This window comes from Erinaceus europaeus, chromosome 6 (genome assembly GCF_950295315.1).
Source record: "Erinaceus europaeus chromosome 6, mEriEur2.1, whole genome shotgun sequence".
In the NCBI taxonomy this organism is placed as follows: Eukaryota; Metazoa; Chordata; class Mammalia; order Eulipotyphla; family Erinaceidae; genus Erinaceus; species Erinaceus europaeus.
In genome coordinates, this window is record NC_080167.1 from 55,088,055 (window position 1) to 55,104,939 (window position 16,885).

At 38.9% G+C, this 16,885-nt stretch overlaps 1 protein-coding gene across 1 annotated transcript in view; it reads left to right on the forward strand.

The window, feature by feature from the left end:
- The window catches only part of TMEM236 (transmembrane protein 236), a 54,434-nt gene that overhangs the window by 5,563 nt on the left and 31,986 nt on the right, over positions 1–16,885 (forward strand). The window contains exon 2 of the mRNA XM_007526677.2: positions 13,964–14,036. Coding sequence (XP_007526739.2) covers positions 13,964–14,036 — 73 coding nt within the window. The remainder of the gene's footprint in view (positions 1–13,963; positions 14,037–16,885) is intronic.

Sequence of the window (16,885 nt, forward strand, 5' to 3'; positions counted from 1 at the left end):
GATTCGTTTCGTTGAAATTTATCTTATTTTTTATGGCACCGTCAGTCTCATGCATTCAGAATACTGCTTACTAACCTCTTTCACCCATCTTTGTACAATTCTATATCTTAAGATAGACGGGAGAGAGAAGGTGAGTCACCACTGTATCACTCCACCATCCAATGGCTTCTTTCTGGTGCTGTCTCTGATGGTCCCATCTGGATTTTATTTATTTCATGAGATAGTGGTCAGAATACTGCTCTGGTATTCATGGTGCCAAGGATGGAACCCAGGGCTTCATGCATTTGGGTCTTGTACTCTGATCCACAGAGCAAACTCCCAGGTTACATGATACCAACACTTGAGTATACAGTTTATGTTGCTTATGTCCTTAGCATAGTTAAGATTTTGCTGTTAGTTTGCTTTAGGCAGTGCTTGTACTGGAGTAGTAGTTGCTTTAGTCACAATAAAATAAGAGCAAGTATTTGTTGAATAGTTGCTATGTACCAAGCATCGTTGTAAATACAGTGGCTGTATTGTTTTAGTTAATTATCTAAGCTTTATAAGAACAGACATACAGTACCCATTTTAAAGATGAGGAAATTGGGATGCAGAGGTGAAAAGACCACATGGCCAATGTGGTCTTTAGTAATGGAGGCGAGACTGACCTCAGGGTGTGTCTCTGGAGCAACTTCTGGTTCCTGGTGGCACACAAGCTGTGTACACAGCTCTAGTAACATCTGAGCATCACTGGACAGAGTTGGAAGTAGCAAGTTTCATTTCTGTCAGCACCTCTGAGAAGGTCCAGTTACCTTCTAGGTAACCTAGTTACCTTCTGCACTCCCATTTCTCTACATCTGTCACTTTCTTTCTTAATGTTGTTCAGGCTTTGCCATTCAAGCTTCTTCTTTCTTGCCCCACTGCATCTGGTAGATCAGCAAGAGCATGTCTCCACTCCTAGAATATGCAATAAGTCACCAGATTCCATTAATTGTTCCTTTTTTTTTTTTAAATCTCTTGCATCAGATCCTTATTCTCCAGGACTATTTCCTCACTCTACTTAGTCTTCATTTCCAGTGAAGGCTTGAGTTTCTGTTATGGTCCTCCAATCATTCACACATACACGTGTGGTTTAAAATCATTTGTCTTGGCTGTTTTTCTTTCTTTTTTTAATCAGTGGGGCTAAGTGCCTGTACTATGAACCCACTGCTCCTCTGGCCATTTTTTCAATTTTTTTTTGGATAGGACAGAGAGAAATTGAGAGAGGAGGGGAAGACTGAGGGGAGAGAGAAAGACACCTGCAGACCTGCTTCACTACTTGTGAAGCTATCCCCAGCAGGTGGGGAGCCAGGGGCTCAAACCAGGATCCTTGAGTAGGTACTACTTGCACTTCATACTGTGTGTGCTTAACCAGGTGCACCACTGCCTGGGTCCTTTGGCTTTTTTTTTTTTTTTTTTAAGTAACACAAAGAACACCTATTAACTTAAGCTGAGATTCTGGTAATCTTCAGCAGCTGATGTCTTTGCCTTCTGCCTCTTCTGTCTCTATCGTTATCTCCCAGCCCTTGTAGACAAACTAATAGTCTTTTAAGTTATTTTAGAATGCAGTACTAGAGAGAGAACTCAGGGCCTTGTACATTTAATATATTGCTAAGCAACTTCATGACCAATTTTCTTTTTCTTTCTGTTTTTCTCACTAGGGTTATCACCGAGGCTTGGTGCCTGCCCAACTCCACCACTCCTAGTGGCCATTTTTTCCCCTTTCCTCTAGATAGAGGTACAGAGAGAGAGAGAGAGAGAGAAAGAGAGAGAGACACACACACAAACAGAAAGAGAGACAGAGAGAGAGAGAGAAGGCAGAAAGGGAGGGTGGAGAGAAAAAGAGAGAGGAGAGATACCATAGCATCATTCCACCACCCCTAAAGCTTTTCCTGTGCAAACTCTTCCATGTGGCTGTCTGGGACTCAAACTCACATCCTTGTGCATGGTAACATGTGTGCTCTACTGGGTTTTTGACCTGCGGAATCCCATGGCCAGTCTTCTGTTTTGAGAGGAGAGTCACAATTCGAATATCTTCCTTGCCCTCCCTCCCCTGTGCTGTCCATGGTGCTGCCATGCTCTATGAGGGGTAAAACCCAGGGTCTCATGTACAGAAAGGCTTGTACTCTCATAAGTAAGCTATCTCCAGATCCTCAAAATATTTTCTGCAGGTCAATTATACCCTTAAATACTACTCTCCTCTTGCTAGGAATTCAGTGTTGACATTATGTCACAGAAAACTAAAACTGGAGGGCATCTTCCTTCCTTCCTTCTTTCCTTCCTTCCTTCCTTCCTTCCTTCCTTCCTTCCTTCCTTCCTTCCTTCCTTCCTTTTTTCTTTTTCTTTTACCAGTGTGTTGCTAGCTCTGGTTATTGGTGATACCAGGGATCAAACCTGGGACATCTCAGATGAAAGTGCTATGTATTCCTGCTATGCTATCTTCTTGACTTAACACAGACTGTCTGCCTTTGATTTTAAAGTGAATTTAAACTTTTTGTATCTATGAGAATAGTCTTCCTTAGTCCCTTATATTGAAAAAAATCTTCCACCATGCAACTTCCCCTTCATTTTCTTTTTAGACTTCACTTTGTCCTCTGTTTTTATGCCAGTGTGATTGCCCTAGACCAAGAGCTGTACCCAATGCTTTGATTTCCTCCTTTTCAGTTCCCATAACATTCTTAGGATGGCTATTTCCCTAATTGTGTCTCCTGGGTAACTTCTTCTCTGAGCTTATTTTATCCATCTGTGCTTTGGAGAGCTAGAGAAAGTCTCATAAGAAAAATAGATTTTGGGGGGCCAGGTGGTAGCACAGTGAGTTAAATACACATGACACAAAGCTCAAGGACAGGTGTAAGGATCCCAGTTCCAGCCCCCAGCACCCCACCTGCAGGTGGGTCGTTTTACAAGGGGTGAAGCAGGTCTGCAGGTGTCTATCTTTCTCTTCTCTCTGTCTTTCCCTCCTCTCTTGATTTCTCTCTGTCCTACCCAACAACAATGACAACAGTAACAACAACAATGATAAACAACAAGGGCAACAAAAGGGAAAAAAGAGCCTCCAGGAGCAGTGGATTTGTAGTGCAGTCACCAAGCCCCAGTGATAACCCTGGAGGCAAAAAAAAAAAGGAAAAATAGATTTTAGGGGCGAGGTGGTGGTGTACCTTGTTGAGTGCACATCTTACAATGTGCAAGGACCTGGGTTTAAGCACCAGTCCCCACCTTCAGGAGGAAAGCTTCATGAGTGGTGAAGCAGTGTTGCAGGTGTCTGCCTGTCCCTTCTCTATATTACCCTTCCTCCCGACTTCTGGCTATCTCTATCAAATAAATAAAGATAATTTTTTTAAAAAACTGAAAAAAAGAAAAATGGATTTTATCTGAGCTTGGAAAGATGGGTGTAGGAAAGGACATTTAAGAATTAATGAGCTGATACAGGAATTCTTTAAGTGGTGGAGGAAGAACAATTTGTTGAAAAAGGAAGGAGTCTAGAAAAACCCACTAGCCAGAACTACAGAGTAGGTGGGACATGAGTTTTGAGGTCAGAAAGACTTGAAGTAGGACTAATGTTTCACCTCCTAGCTGTGGATTTCAGCAAATTAATGAGATCATTATAAATTTCATCAATTCTCTCAGATGGTATTTTTGGGATATTGAGTAATGCTTTCTCACAGAACTTGCTATCTAGCATGAGGGCTAGTATAAACTCGTAGTGGAATTTTTCTTTTTTAAATTTTTTTTTAGAGAGCTAGGAAATGAAAGAAATAGAATACTTCTCAGCTCAGGACTGCAAAAGCTGAATAAGGGCAAGAGACTGGCATACTTTGACGATGACTCTTTAGTCACTATCAGGCCACCCCATCAGCTGGGGCCCTAGTTGGGGAGTCCTGAGATTCTCAAACAGACTTGATGGGCCTACACCTCAAATAAATCCCTCTCTCCATTGTTACCGGTCATCTCTATTAGGAACAACAAAATAAACCCCTTTATGGGCCCCCCATAGGGCCTTGCACTCAACCTGGATCAACAATGGTAAAGAATGTTCCATCCTCCAAAGGGAGGATGGACAACGTACTCTATGCTACACCTGAGGAAGATGGGTCGATATTGGGGCAGCTTGGAATGTTCCTACTCATGACCACAGAATGTGAGCTCAGATCTACAGAGATGCAGAGGTCACACAGGCTCCTAAGCTGAATATGGGCCCCAGATCACATCAAATCAATGGGGTTTACAGTCAACAATATTTATACCCCTTTTCCATATTAGGGAGCTACTCTCTTCCCTGATCTAGCTTTCTGGTCCTTTTTTCCAGCATGACATCATCTCCCCAGACAATAACTTGGATCCACCTGCATATCAGATGTCAGGCTCAGAGAAAAAAAAACCAAAAAACTAGTATAGTCACAGGCCCTTTGGGAATATAACTAAAATATGCCTACTAGCCACCTACAAAATGGAGGACCCCCCCCCAACTCTTCCTCTGCCTATTCCAGCCTTTAGATTCATGATTGGTCAACAATTTGTTTGGCTTTGTATGTTAACTCTTTTCAGCTACCAGGTTCCAGATACTAGCATGATGCCGACCAGACTTCCCTGGACTGACAACCCCACCAATGTTTCCTGGAGCTCAGATTCCCCAGAGCCCCATCCCACTAGGGACAGAGAGAGGCAAGCTAGGAGTTTGGATCGACCTGTCAATGCCCATGTTCAGCAGGGATGCAATTACAGAAGCCAGACCTTCCATCTTCTGCACCCCACAGTGACCTTGAGTCCATACTCCCATAGGGTTAAAGAATAGGAAAGCTATCAGGGGAGGGGATGGGATAAGGAGTTCTGGTGGTGGGAATTGTGTGGAGTTGTACCCCTCTTATCCTATGGTTTGGTCAATGTTTCATATATATATATATGAATACTGCTCAGCTCTGGAATTTGGAAATGCCGGTGATTGAACCTGGAGCCACTAGTCACTAAGATCTCAGATAAGCCAATGTTCTTGTCTGCTAACACTTATTTTTTTATTAAAATTTTAAAAAATATTTATTTATTTTCCTTTTTGTTGCCCTTGTTGTTTTTCATTGTTGTTGTAGTTATTATTATTATTGATGTCATTGTTGTTAGATAGGATAGAGAGAAATGGAGAGAGGAGGGGAACACAGAGAGGGAGAGAGAAAGATAGACACCTGCAGACCTGCTTTACCACCTGTGAAGCGACCCCCTGCAGGTGGGGAGCCGGGGGCTCGAACTGGGATCCTTACACTGGTCCTAGTGCTTTGCGCCATGATTGCTTAAGGCCACTGTGCTACAGCCTGACTCCCAGCACAGCACTGTTATTTTTGCAGCTCAGGAGTGATTTTTTTTTTTTGAGAGTTAGAGTGGAGAGCTTTGACTTAGAGACAAAAACAAACAAACAAAAATAACCTTGTACTTAAATTAGATAAATTAATTTTTCAGTTTCTGAGCGGGGAGGATGGTTTCCAAGTTCCTAAGTGACTCATTCCACTAACTACAAATCTCAGGGTCAAAATTCTTGCTGTACCAACAGAAATCTAACTATCCCTGACAAAACTTAGGTCTTTCTTCATGGGTCCTGCTCTTGGAGGAATTGGTCTCTTTTACAGATATACACACAGAACTCTACTCGTACTGTCCCAATTCAGTTTTTCATAAGAAGGTTATGCCAGGCCTTAATTTCTTTTCTTCAGCTAGTATGTACTACTGTTGCTGTCTTGTGATAGTTTTAACATGAGCATCAAAGACATGACTATGATATTACTAACGAAGTCTATTGCTCACAAACTTAGTTTCCTAGAACTGTCTTAACAAAGAACCCCTAATTGGGTGACTTACACAGCAGAAATTTATTGTCTCACAGTTCAATGAAGCTAGAACTCTGAGATCAAGGTGTTGACAGCTTAGGCTCCTTCTGAGGGATGGGAGGGAGAATCTATTCCAGGCCTTTTTTCTCACTGCTGGGGGTCTTATTGGCATTGTCTGGCATTTCTTGGCATGTAAATGCATTCTGCTGGTCTCTGTCTTCATCTTCACATGATATCTTCCTCTCTCCTCATATAGTCTTTCCTTGTGCATGTCTGTCTCCATTTTTCCCTATGCGTAGACGTATCAGTCTTGTTGGGTTAGATTCTATCTAATCGTCTCACTTAGATTAACTCTAGAAAGGCCCTATTTCTTTCTTTTTTTTTCTTTTATTATATATATATATAATTTTTATTTATAAAAAGGAAACACTGGAAAAAAACCATAGGATAAGAGGGGTACAACTCTACACAATTCCCACCACCAGAACTTCCTATCCCATCCCCTTCCCTGATAGCTTTCCTATTCTTTATCTCTCTCTGGGAGCATGGACCAAGGGACATTATGGGGTACAGAAGGTGGAAGGTCTGGCTTCTGTAATTGCTTCCCTGCTGAACATGGGTGTTGACAGGTCAATCCATACTCCCAGCCTGTCCCTCTCTTTCTCTGGTAGGACAGGACTCTGGGGAAGCAGGGCTCCAGGACACATTGGTGGGGTCATCTGCCCAGGGAAGTCTGGTTGGCATCATGGTATCATCTGGGACCTGGTGGTTGAAAGAAGAGTTAACATATAAAGCCAAACAAATTGTTGACTAATCATGAACCTAGGGGTTATATTCTGAGACATATGGTGAGAATGTAATTTAGCCCATAATAGTCGGTTTCCACACCCTTCCAGGTCATGTTCTTTCCCTCTGCAAAATAGACTCACCTCATCCCAAATCTCCAAAAGTTTGAATTATTCCATCATCAACTCAAAGTCCAAAAGTTTGCATTTCCTTAGTGCAAAAGATTCCCAACTCATCATCTGACTCACCTAATCAGTTATGAGTGAGATTCCAGATGTGATTTATCATGGGACAAAAATTTCCTCTCTGATTTTTAAACCCATGAAACCAGGCAACAAATTATTTGCTTCTAAAATACAGTGATGGAACTGGCACAGGACATACATTCCTATTCCAAAAGGGATCCTAGAAGAGAAATAGGTGTTATGGTCTTCAAGTAAGTTTGCAAGGGAATTTTCAGTAAATGTTAAAGCTTGGAATAATTTTCTGGGGCTAGACACACTGTCTTCTGGTCTTAGCAGTGTGGGAGCTCTATTCCCTTCACCATGGGTAGTCTCCTGCTCTCCAGGTTTGAGGAGGGGACCTCTGTGCCCTTGGTGTTGTTGGCATTCTTTCTGACCTGCAAAGTATTGCCAAAGTCATTCTTCCTTTTTCTGGAAGGTTAACACACATTTGCAGTGAAATAACTCTAGAGGACTGTTTCCTGCCTGTGGAATACCAGAAGTTGGACAGCCTTCCTTCCTTTTGATCTATCTCTGTCTGTCCCCTCTGTCTAAGCTGCCAGCTGCTGAGGTTATAGATCAGATTCACAAACCACACCTTGGGTGTGCTCTCCAGAATGTGTTTCTCTCATTTTTAGCAATATGGATAGGCTGAGCATTTTCCAGTGAGGAACTAGGAAATGCTTTCAATGTCTTGCTTAGAAACCACAGGTAAACGCCTATGTTTATTGCTTATAAAGTCTTCCTACCTAATAGAACACAAGTCAGCAGTTTATTGACATGCTACTAATAGGATTGCCTTTCCTCTGATATCTGATAACCTGGTTCTCATTTCAGGAATACCAGAAATACCTATAATTTTTTTGAGGTTTCTTTCTTAAAATTTTTATTTATAAAATGGAAACACTGACAAAACCATAGATTAAGAGGGGTACAATTCCCACCACCAGAACTCCGTATCCCATTCCCTCCCCTGATAGTTTTCCTATTCTTTAACTCTGGGAATATGGACCCAGGATCATTATGCGGTGCAGAAAGTGGAATGTCTGGCTTTTATAATTACTTCTCTGTTGAACATGGGCATTGACTGGTCGATCCATACTCCCAGCCTGTCTCTCTCTTTCCCTGGTGGGGCAGAGCTCTAGGGAAGTGGGGCTCCAGGATACATTGGTGGGGTCATCTGCCCAGGGAAGTCTGGTTGGCATCATGGTAGCATCTGGAACCTGGTGGCTGAAAGAAGAGTTAACATATAAAGCCAAACAAATTGTTGAGTAATCATAAACCTAAAGACTGATGAAGATTTGGGATTTCTGTTTTGGAAATAGTAGGTCTATTTTAGGTATATTCCAAAAGGCCCATGATTTTATTAGTTTTTTTCCTGAGCCTGACATCTGATATGCAGGTGAACCCAAGTTATTGTCTGGGGAGATGATATCATGGCTGGAAAAAGGACTAGAAAGCTGGATCAGGGAAGACAGTAGTTTCCAAATATGGGAAAAGTGTATAAACATTGTTTACTGTACACCCCCTCAATTTGATCTGGGGCTCATATTCAGCATAGGAGCCTATGTAACCTCTGCATCCCTGTAGGTCTGAGCTCACATTCTGTGATCATGAGTAGGAACATTCCAAGTTTCACCTATTTCAGGACCCATCTTCATCAGGTGGTATATAGAGTATGTTATCCAACCCCCCTTTAGAGGATGGAACATTCTCTACCATTGTTGATCTACATTGAGGGCAGGGTGTCAAAGAGGTCCATTATGCTGTCCCTGATGGAGATGACCAGTGATAGTGGAGAGAGGGATCTATTCAAGGTTTAGGCTCATCATGTCTGTGTGGGACTCTCCAACTAGGGCCCCAGCTGATGGGGTGTCCTGATAGTGACTAAAGAGTCATCATTAAAGTATGCCAGTCTCTTGCCCTTATTCAACTTTTGTAGTGTTTACTTTGATAAGGTTAGCTTTGGAGTGACTGAGGGAAGTGTAATAGGAAGTAGGTGAGGAGGGTATCTAGGTCTGAGAAGAAACTGTTTGATTAGGTACTTTATGGTGTCTTTTTAGGTTTTTGAACTTCCTTGCTTCATTTATTAACTCACTGCAAACTATTGTGAATTTTTACTTTAAGGTATAATATATAATTTGCCCTAATTTATGGATACATGTGTACATATGCCTTATCACATGGAACCTAGTTTGCATCTAGGTTTTGATGCTTTGTTAGGAATTGAACCACCTGTAAAGGAATTAAGGAGTCCTATGAGAAAGGAAAGGTCTCACCTGAGTTATGATGCTGAACGGTTATTTCTGGCATCATTCTACTCACAATAGTTGTATTTTCTAAGGTGTCAGAGGCTTTTCCACAGCCTCCTTTTTTTTTCTTTCTTGAGTTCTCAAACAACATCTTCAGTGTCTGTTTCTGCCCATTTTTTTTTTTTTTGAGGCTTTCCTTTTTTCTCCCTTTTCTCTTTGTTTTTTCTTTTTCTTCATCTTTTGTTATAGCTTGGGTTTCACATTCTGGGTCAACTTTACAGACAGACAGACAGACTGCCTACAGCACTGAAGCCTTCTCCAGTGCAGTGGGGTCTGGTCTCTAGCCTGGGTCTCTGGCATCCTACATACCAGCCCCAATCTAGCCTTTTTCTGTCATGAATTTCAAACCCTTTCCAGATTATACCCATTACCCAATCCCAAAGCCACTTCCACATTATCTGGTACTTGTGGGAGTGCTACACTTTATGTAACAAAATATAAATTAATTTACGAGTAATGCTACAGTTCTTCTGAGTGGCTTGTGCAACATAAACTTATTGTTTCATAGTTTTTCAACTGAAAATCTGAGCTCAAGGTGTTGACAAAGTAGACTCCTTGTGAGGGCTGTTAGAGAGTCTACTCCAGGCCTACCTTCTAGTTGGGGGTTTGCTGGCACTGTCTTGACATTTCTTATCTTATAGCTACATCACTCTGGTCTTTGCCACATCTTCACATTGTGTCTTCTTGTATTTCTTCACATTAACTTCCTTCTGTGTATGTCTCCTAACTCCCTCCCCTTCCTTTTTTTTTTTTTTTTTAATATATTCCCAGTCTTATTGAATCAGGAACTACCTTGATCATCTCATTTTAATTCATTACCTTTGAAGAGATCCTGTTCCAAATAAGGTTATACCTTGGAGTACTGGGGGTTAGGAGTTCAACATATCTCGTGGGGGACATAGCTCAATAGTTATTTACAAATTATAATCATGCTAGCAGTGAGTCAAGATTTTCAAATACAAGCTGTTATTATTTTCTACTTAATAAAAAAATCTGCCTTAAATTGATAATCACTAACTAACAATTCCATCCATTCATTTAGTATTTACTTAATTCTTTCAATATATTATATTGTTTCTAGTGCAAGGGGCTCTTCAACTTGAATGAGAAACAAATTTTACCTAGTGCCCTCTGTTACTAAAAAAAATTAGCATTTCTTTCCAATATGAATGTTGCATGAGGCCACAGTGATATTAACAGTTCCAGTGGCCTTACTACATAGGAATTTTCATGTCACATTTTAGTTCTCACAGAAATTTCAGAATATGGCTTTTTGAATTTTCCTAATTTGAAATTATAATGATTATTGATTTAAATAAGTCTTGAATATTTCAAAGAAAATGGCATTGTCATAAACAGGCATATATATTCATCAGAATTTAAAATTAATATTGATACTTTTATTTCAATATAATTGCTTTTTTGTGTCTGTTGATTTCATTTTATGCATCTAACTTTTTTATATTTATTTATTTACTTTCCCTTTTGTTGCCCTTTTTTATTGTTGTTGTAGTTATATTTGTTGTTGTTATTGATGTCATCATTGCTAGATAGGACAGAGAGAAATGGAGAGAGGAGGGGAAGACAGAGAGGGGGAGAGAAAGGTAGACACCTGCAGACCTGCTTCACCGCCTGTGAAGCGACTCCCCTGCAGGTGGGGAGCTGGGGGCTCGAACCAGGATCCTTATGCCAGTCTTTGCCCTTCGTGCCACGTGCACTTAAACCAATGCGCTACTGCCCGACTCTCCACATCTAAATTTTTTTGTCCTGAATAAAGTCCATAGCAATTCACCAGATTCCTAGAAGTAATCAGGATTTCATGTTCTCTTTAAGTTATATATATTCATCATCGAAAATATATTAAATGTTATGTAAAAGTAGGAATGTGATCAGGAATGAACAAAAGCAGAGGTGGATGACAACATGGAAATAGTCATGGAATATCCAGAAGAACCCATACTGATTGCATGACCCTAAATTGGAGCAAGCTTGGTGTGATCACCAGCAAACCAGAAATAGCCAGAATGGCAGTAGGGTGGAGTTAAAGGGGATGACAGAGAGAGAAAGGTCATTCTAGGTGAGAAGAATAGAAATAAGAAAACACACATCATGTGGAACATGTAAAGGGTAGGCTAGTAGGTCTCCCTTTTATTCTAATTACATTACTCATCCATTGGAAGATTTTTACAAAGGCTGCAAACTATATTTACTAAGTGAAATATCAGTGGTGAGCACATGACTTGCATGCATGAAGCCCAAGGTTCAGTTCTTGGTACTGTATACCAGCACTGAGCAGTACTCTTATCTCTTCCTCTCATAATAAAATAAAAGAGAATGAAAATATAGAAGTATTAACACAACTATTGGAGTTATTTTTATATCTCTGCAACATGCAAATATACCATGGTCTACTACACATAGCAAAATGTACCATTTTAAACATCTTTCTACTTTATTGGGAGTGGTTAATGGTTTATAGTACAGTTGTTGACACATAGGTACGACCTCTCATCTGCTTGTCATACACGTCTGCAAGGCAATCTTTCCTATCCTAAGACCACAGAGCTCCTCCATCCCATGCTTTTCCCTACTTGCATCTCAAACATTTTAAGCATACAGTTCAATGTCTTAAGTATATCTGCATTGATTTGCTACCAGTACCACCATTCATACATACAACTCTCCCAGAGTTGAAGATTTCTAGCCATTAAACAGCAACTCCCTATATCCCTCACCCTAAGCTGTATTTTGCATTTTAAAAATACCACTTTGTTCTATGTGAAAAATGTTACAAGAAGCATTATTTAGAAACCTGTTAGAGCATATTGCAAATGATAGTGGATTAGTTAGAAAATTAACAGAGGGGGGAAAAAGAAAATTAACAGAGGGTGTATTTGAAACAGTATGACAGGAAAAAAAAGAAAAAAGAAAAAGAACGGAATTTAATGACCATCAGAACAGATAAGTGGGGAGGATGTGATATCTTTTGGAGGCACATTGTGTCAGAGTTACCTTTTACCACTGAAGTCTTAAGTTACAACTTGCAACTAACTACCTGACATCCAAGTGGCAATATCAAACAGATAGTGTTTGATTAAAAGAGTTGATAAAAAGTATATTTATTTATATCTATCTATCTATCTAATCATCTGTGTATATGCACCTGTGTGTGAGTGTATGTGTGTACACAATATATTTAGAAGTCTCCAGTAAGTGGATGGTATTTAAAGATTGATTGAAACAATTGAGAGCAATTACTCAGGTGAAAAGGAGGTGTAGGAATGATCATGGAACAGTCTTACCTTTTGAAGGTCAAGCTGAGGACTCTGAGTCAGTCTCAAAGACTTGAGTGCTTCAGGAACCTGAATCTGGGCTCAGAAGACACATTTTGTATATGTATAATTACTATAGTATTTAACCAAGCAAAGAGGAGGTAAATATTTAATTACAGAAAATTTGGGAGCACATTTTGTTTTCCTATAAACCAATGATGTTAACCTTATGCTTAATTTTCTTTCTTATAATTTTATACACATATGTTATCTCAAGAGTTGATTGATGGGTAGGAGTAGATAGCATAATGGTTATGCAAAGAGACTCTCATGCTTGAGGCTCCAGTCTCCCAGGTTCAATCCCCAGCACCCCATGAACAGAGCTGAGCAGTGCTCTGGGAAAAACAATAATTAATAAATATATTAAATCTATTTTAAACAAGAATTGACCATGAAATGTTTATATAGTCATCCAAACCAGTGCATGATGGTGGAAGAGGACTTAAATGGGTAGATAAAATTTTTTTTCTGGGGTCCGGCAGTAGTGCAGCCCCTAGCTCCCCATCTGCAGTGTCGGGGGGGGGGGTCGCTTCACAAGTGGTAAAGTAGGTCTGCAAGTGTCTATCTTTCTCTCCCACTCTCTTGTCTTTCTGTACTCTCTCCATTAATCTCTGTCCTATCCAACAACAACAACATCAATAATAACAATAATAACCACAACAATGATAGAACAACAAGGGCAACAAAAAGGAAAAACAAGCCTCTAGGAGCAGTGGATTCGTAGTGCAGGCAATAACGGAGCCCCAGCAATAACCCTGGAGGCAATAAAAAAAAAGAAATTGTATCCATGTGATAGTAGCTATATTATAAATCATTATTTCCCTACTAAAACAATTTGAAAAAAAAGTCATCCAAAAGCAACTTGAAAAATATGCAATGATTTACTTATTAGAGAGAGAGAGAGAGAACATGCAATGTTGAAGATAGAATTAAGGACCTCATGTTTGCAAGTTCAGTGCTTTATCTACTGTGCAACCTCCTGTATGATTTTTCCCCCTTTGGTTCAAATGAAAACTGCAAATGTTTCATGTCAAGTCATGCTTAAGTATTAACCGTAGCATGTAATTTTTAAGTATATTTTTGAAGAATCAGTTTTATGACATGGGGTATAGTATCTTTTGACAAAGCTATGCTATTTTTTTGTTTTAGTTGGTTACTAGAGTCAGAACTCATGGGCAGGATTTTAATGAATGGATTATGGATATTCTGAAGTCATTGTCTTACAATGTGATGTTCTTAGTAGTCTATGGCTTGCTAATTGTTTAGAAATTGCTCACCCCTTTGTTCTAAGGAAAAATTCTAATGTTTGTATGTGTTCCCCTTTGCCAAACTCAAACATTTGGGAAATGGAAATAGGGAAGCAGTAGCTTCTTAGAAAAAGCTATATAGATGAATGGAACAGGAACTGCAAAGCTAGCAAAATGGAACAGGAACTGTTCATCTTGTACATTATTGCTGTTGCTTATTTTTTTCTCCTTTGCTAGGAGACCTGTTATGTTGATGTGCGTGGTACTGACCACCCTTCCCAGCTTCAGCTTTTCTATAGCAGTAACAGAGGTATGAATTTTTCATTTCTTCTGTTGCACAGTTTTGAGATTTTAAAATGTCCTCTTGTTATTGGAATCTGATAGAGCAATGTGCCCAACGAATTGTTAAGATTTGTCTTATCAAATCATCTTACACATTGCAGAATATTTATTTCTTTCAAGTACTAGGATCATTGTCTCCTCTATGATTGTGGAAGAAAATCTAAAAGTCAATTAAAAATATTTTTTTTATGCTTATGTCTGTGTGAAAACAGGAACTTTTTTTTTTTTCAAAATAACAAACCAAGATGTTTGATAGTAGATCCACACTTTCTCTTTCTCAGCTTGATATTCTTTTTAGTGTCCTCAGTTCTAAACTGAGCTGAACAATTTCCATGGGAATGGCCATTAACACTCTAAGACCTTTGATAATAAATCCTTGGGCAAGTAATTTGCACATGACATTTATTTAAAAATAACCTAAATAACTTTGAGCATATGTTTCAACCAAGCTGTTTGGAAAAGCCTTGGATGAGTGTGCTCAAGACAGAAATGTTACAAGCAGAACCTTCAGGCTCTGAGACTTTCATTACCCAAGAGAAAGAATTCCTTAACAGGGGCAAGTCGGTGGCACACCTGGTTAAGTGCTCATGTTACAGTGCATAAGGATGAAGATTCAAGCCCCTGGTCCCCACCTGCAGGGGGAAAGCTTCACGAGTGGTGAAGCAATACTGCAGGTGTCTTTCTATATCTCTTCCTCTCTATCTTCCCCATTCCCTCTCAATTTCTTTCTGTCTCTAGCTAGTAAATAAATAGAATGAAATAAAAAGAATTCCTTAACTAGTCTGATTAACTTGCATGTTTCTATGAATAAATGTAGTTTTCACTTTATCAAAGTGCATGACTTAAATTACTTAGTGACAGTTTATGTGAAAATTCATTGTGAATGTTCAGTGAACATTCAAAAAGAGCATTTAGTACCCCAGACTTTGTGGTATGTACTGGTGATGGAGAACCTGGGAAGTTTTCAATAGATTTATCATTTTCTTTCTCTCTCCTCCCAGCAACTGGAAATGGTTTGAGAGATTTGCAAGAGCTTTAACAATCACTTTTACAATCCTTCAGAGAACACTATTATCATAAAGTGGTCTATAAACCAGCACTCTTTTGTTCTTTTTCATTTTGTATTTTTGATTTTTTATTGAAGTATAGCTCACAAACAGGAAAGAAATATATATAAATATAAAAATATATAAAATATAAAAATATATAAAATATACAAAATATAGAAGTATAGTACTAATGAGATATCACAAAGCAAGTCCCTGTGTAAAACACTCCTTGGGTCAAAAAGTCAAACTTTGATAGTTTTCTAAAACTCACCCCATTTCCTTTGTGATGACTACCTTCCTTCCTCCCCTTATCTTTTCTTCTATTGCTTCAAATTAGGTTGCCTGTTTTTGAACCTCTTATGAAAGGAAAACGAAGTATACACATTTCCATCTCCACATGTAGATCTCCATCTGTAGTAGCTAGTTAGCAATCTTGTCGTGTTTGACTTCTTTTATTTAAAATGATGGCTTAGTCATTCCTGTAGAGAATGAAAATGGAATTTTCATTACTTTTGCATTATGACCATATCACAAATTATAATTTCTACTATCTATGGCCATTTCAGTTTTGGCTTCTAAAAATAATGCTGCTGTAAACATTCTTATATTTCTTAGTGCACATGTGCAAGCATTCCACTTGGTTCAAGATATATATAACAAGAGTATATAATAGGTGGGCCATGAGATTATGCCAATTTTCCAGTGAAATACTAATGTATCCTTTAACTAGCATAGAATGTGCGTTCTCTATGTTCTGCACTCCCACCCTCATTTGCATTGTATGTCTTTTTATTTTACCTATTTAGGTGGATATATTCTTGCATCTCATTATAGTTTGAAATTGCATTTCCCCAAACATTAACAAGATTGGGTACTTTTCACCTTTCCTACTTTCTATGGTATTGCTTATCTCTTAAAAATTGATCTGTACGGAGCCCAGTGGTAGCGCAGCTGGTTAAGCGCATGTGGCATGAAGCACAAGGACCGGCGTAAGGATCCTAGTTCGAGACCCCGGCTCCCCACCTACAGTGGAGTTGCTTCACAGGTGGTAAAGCAGGTCTGCAGGTGTCTATCTTTCTCTCCCCCTCTGTCTTCCCCTCATCTCTCCATTTCTCTCTGTCCTATCCAACAACGATAACATCAATAACAACAACAATAATAACTATAACAACAATAAAAAACAAGGGCAACAAAAGGGAAAATAAATAAGTAAATACTTAAAAAGAAACAATTTTTAAAAATTGATTTAGAAGAATTATTTCCATATTCAGATTGTAATTATCTTGTTGATAATATGTATTAATATTATAAATGTATCTGTATTCTGTAACTTAATAATCTAGAAGTATCTTTTGATGAAGAGAAATTCTTTATTTTTTATTTTTTATTTTTATTTTTTTATTTAAGAAAGGATTAAGGTATTTAACCAAGGAAAGAGGAGGTAAATATTTAATTACAGAAAATTTGGGAGCACATTTTGTTTTCCTATAAACCAATGATGTTAACCTTATGCTTAATTTTCTTTCTTATAATTTTATACACATATGTTATCTCAAGAGTTGATTGATGGGTGGGAGTAGATAGCATAATGGTTATGCAAAGAGACTCTCATGCTTGAGGCTCCAGTCTCCCAGGTTCAATCCCCAGCACCCCATGAACAGAGCTGAGCAGTGCTCTGGGAAAAACAATAATTAATAAATATATTAAATCTATTTTAAACAAGAATTGACCATGAAATGTTTATATAGTCATCCAAACCAGTGCATGA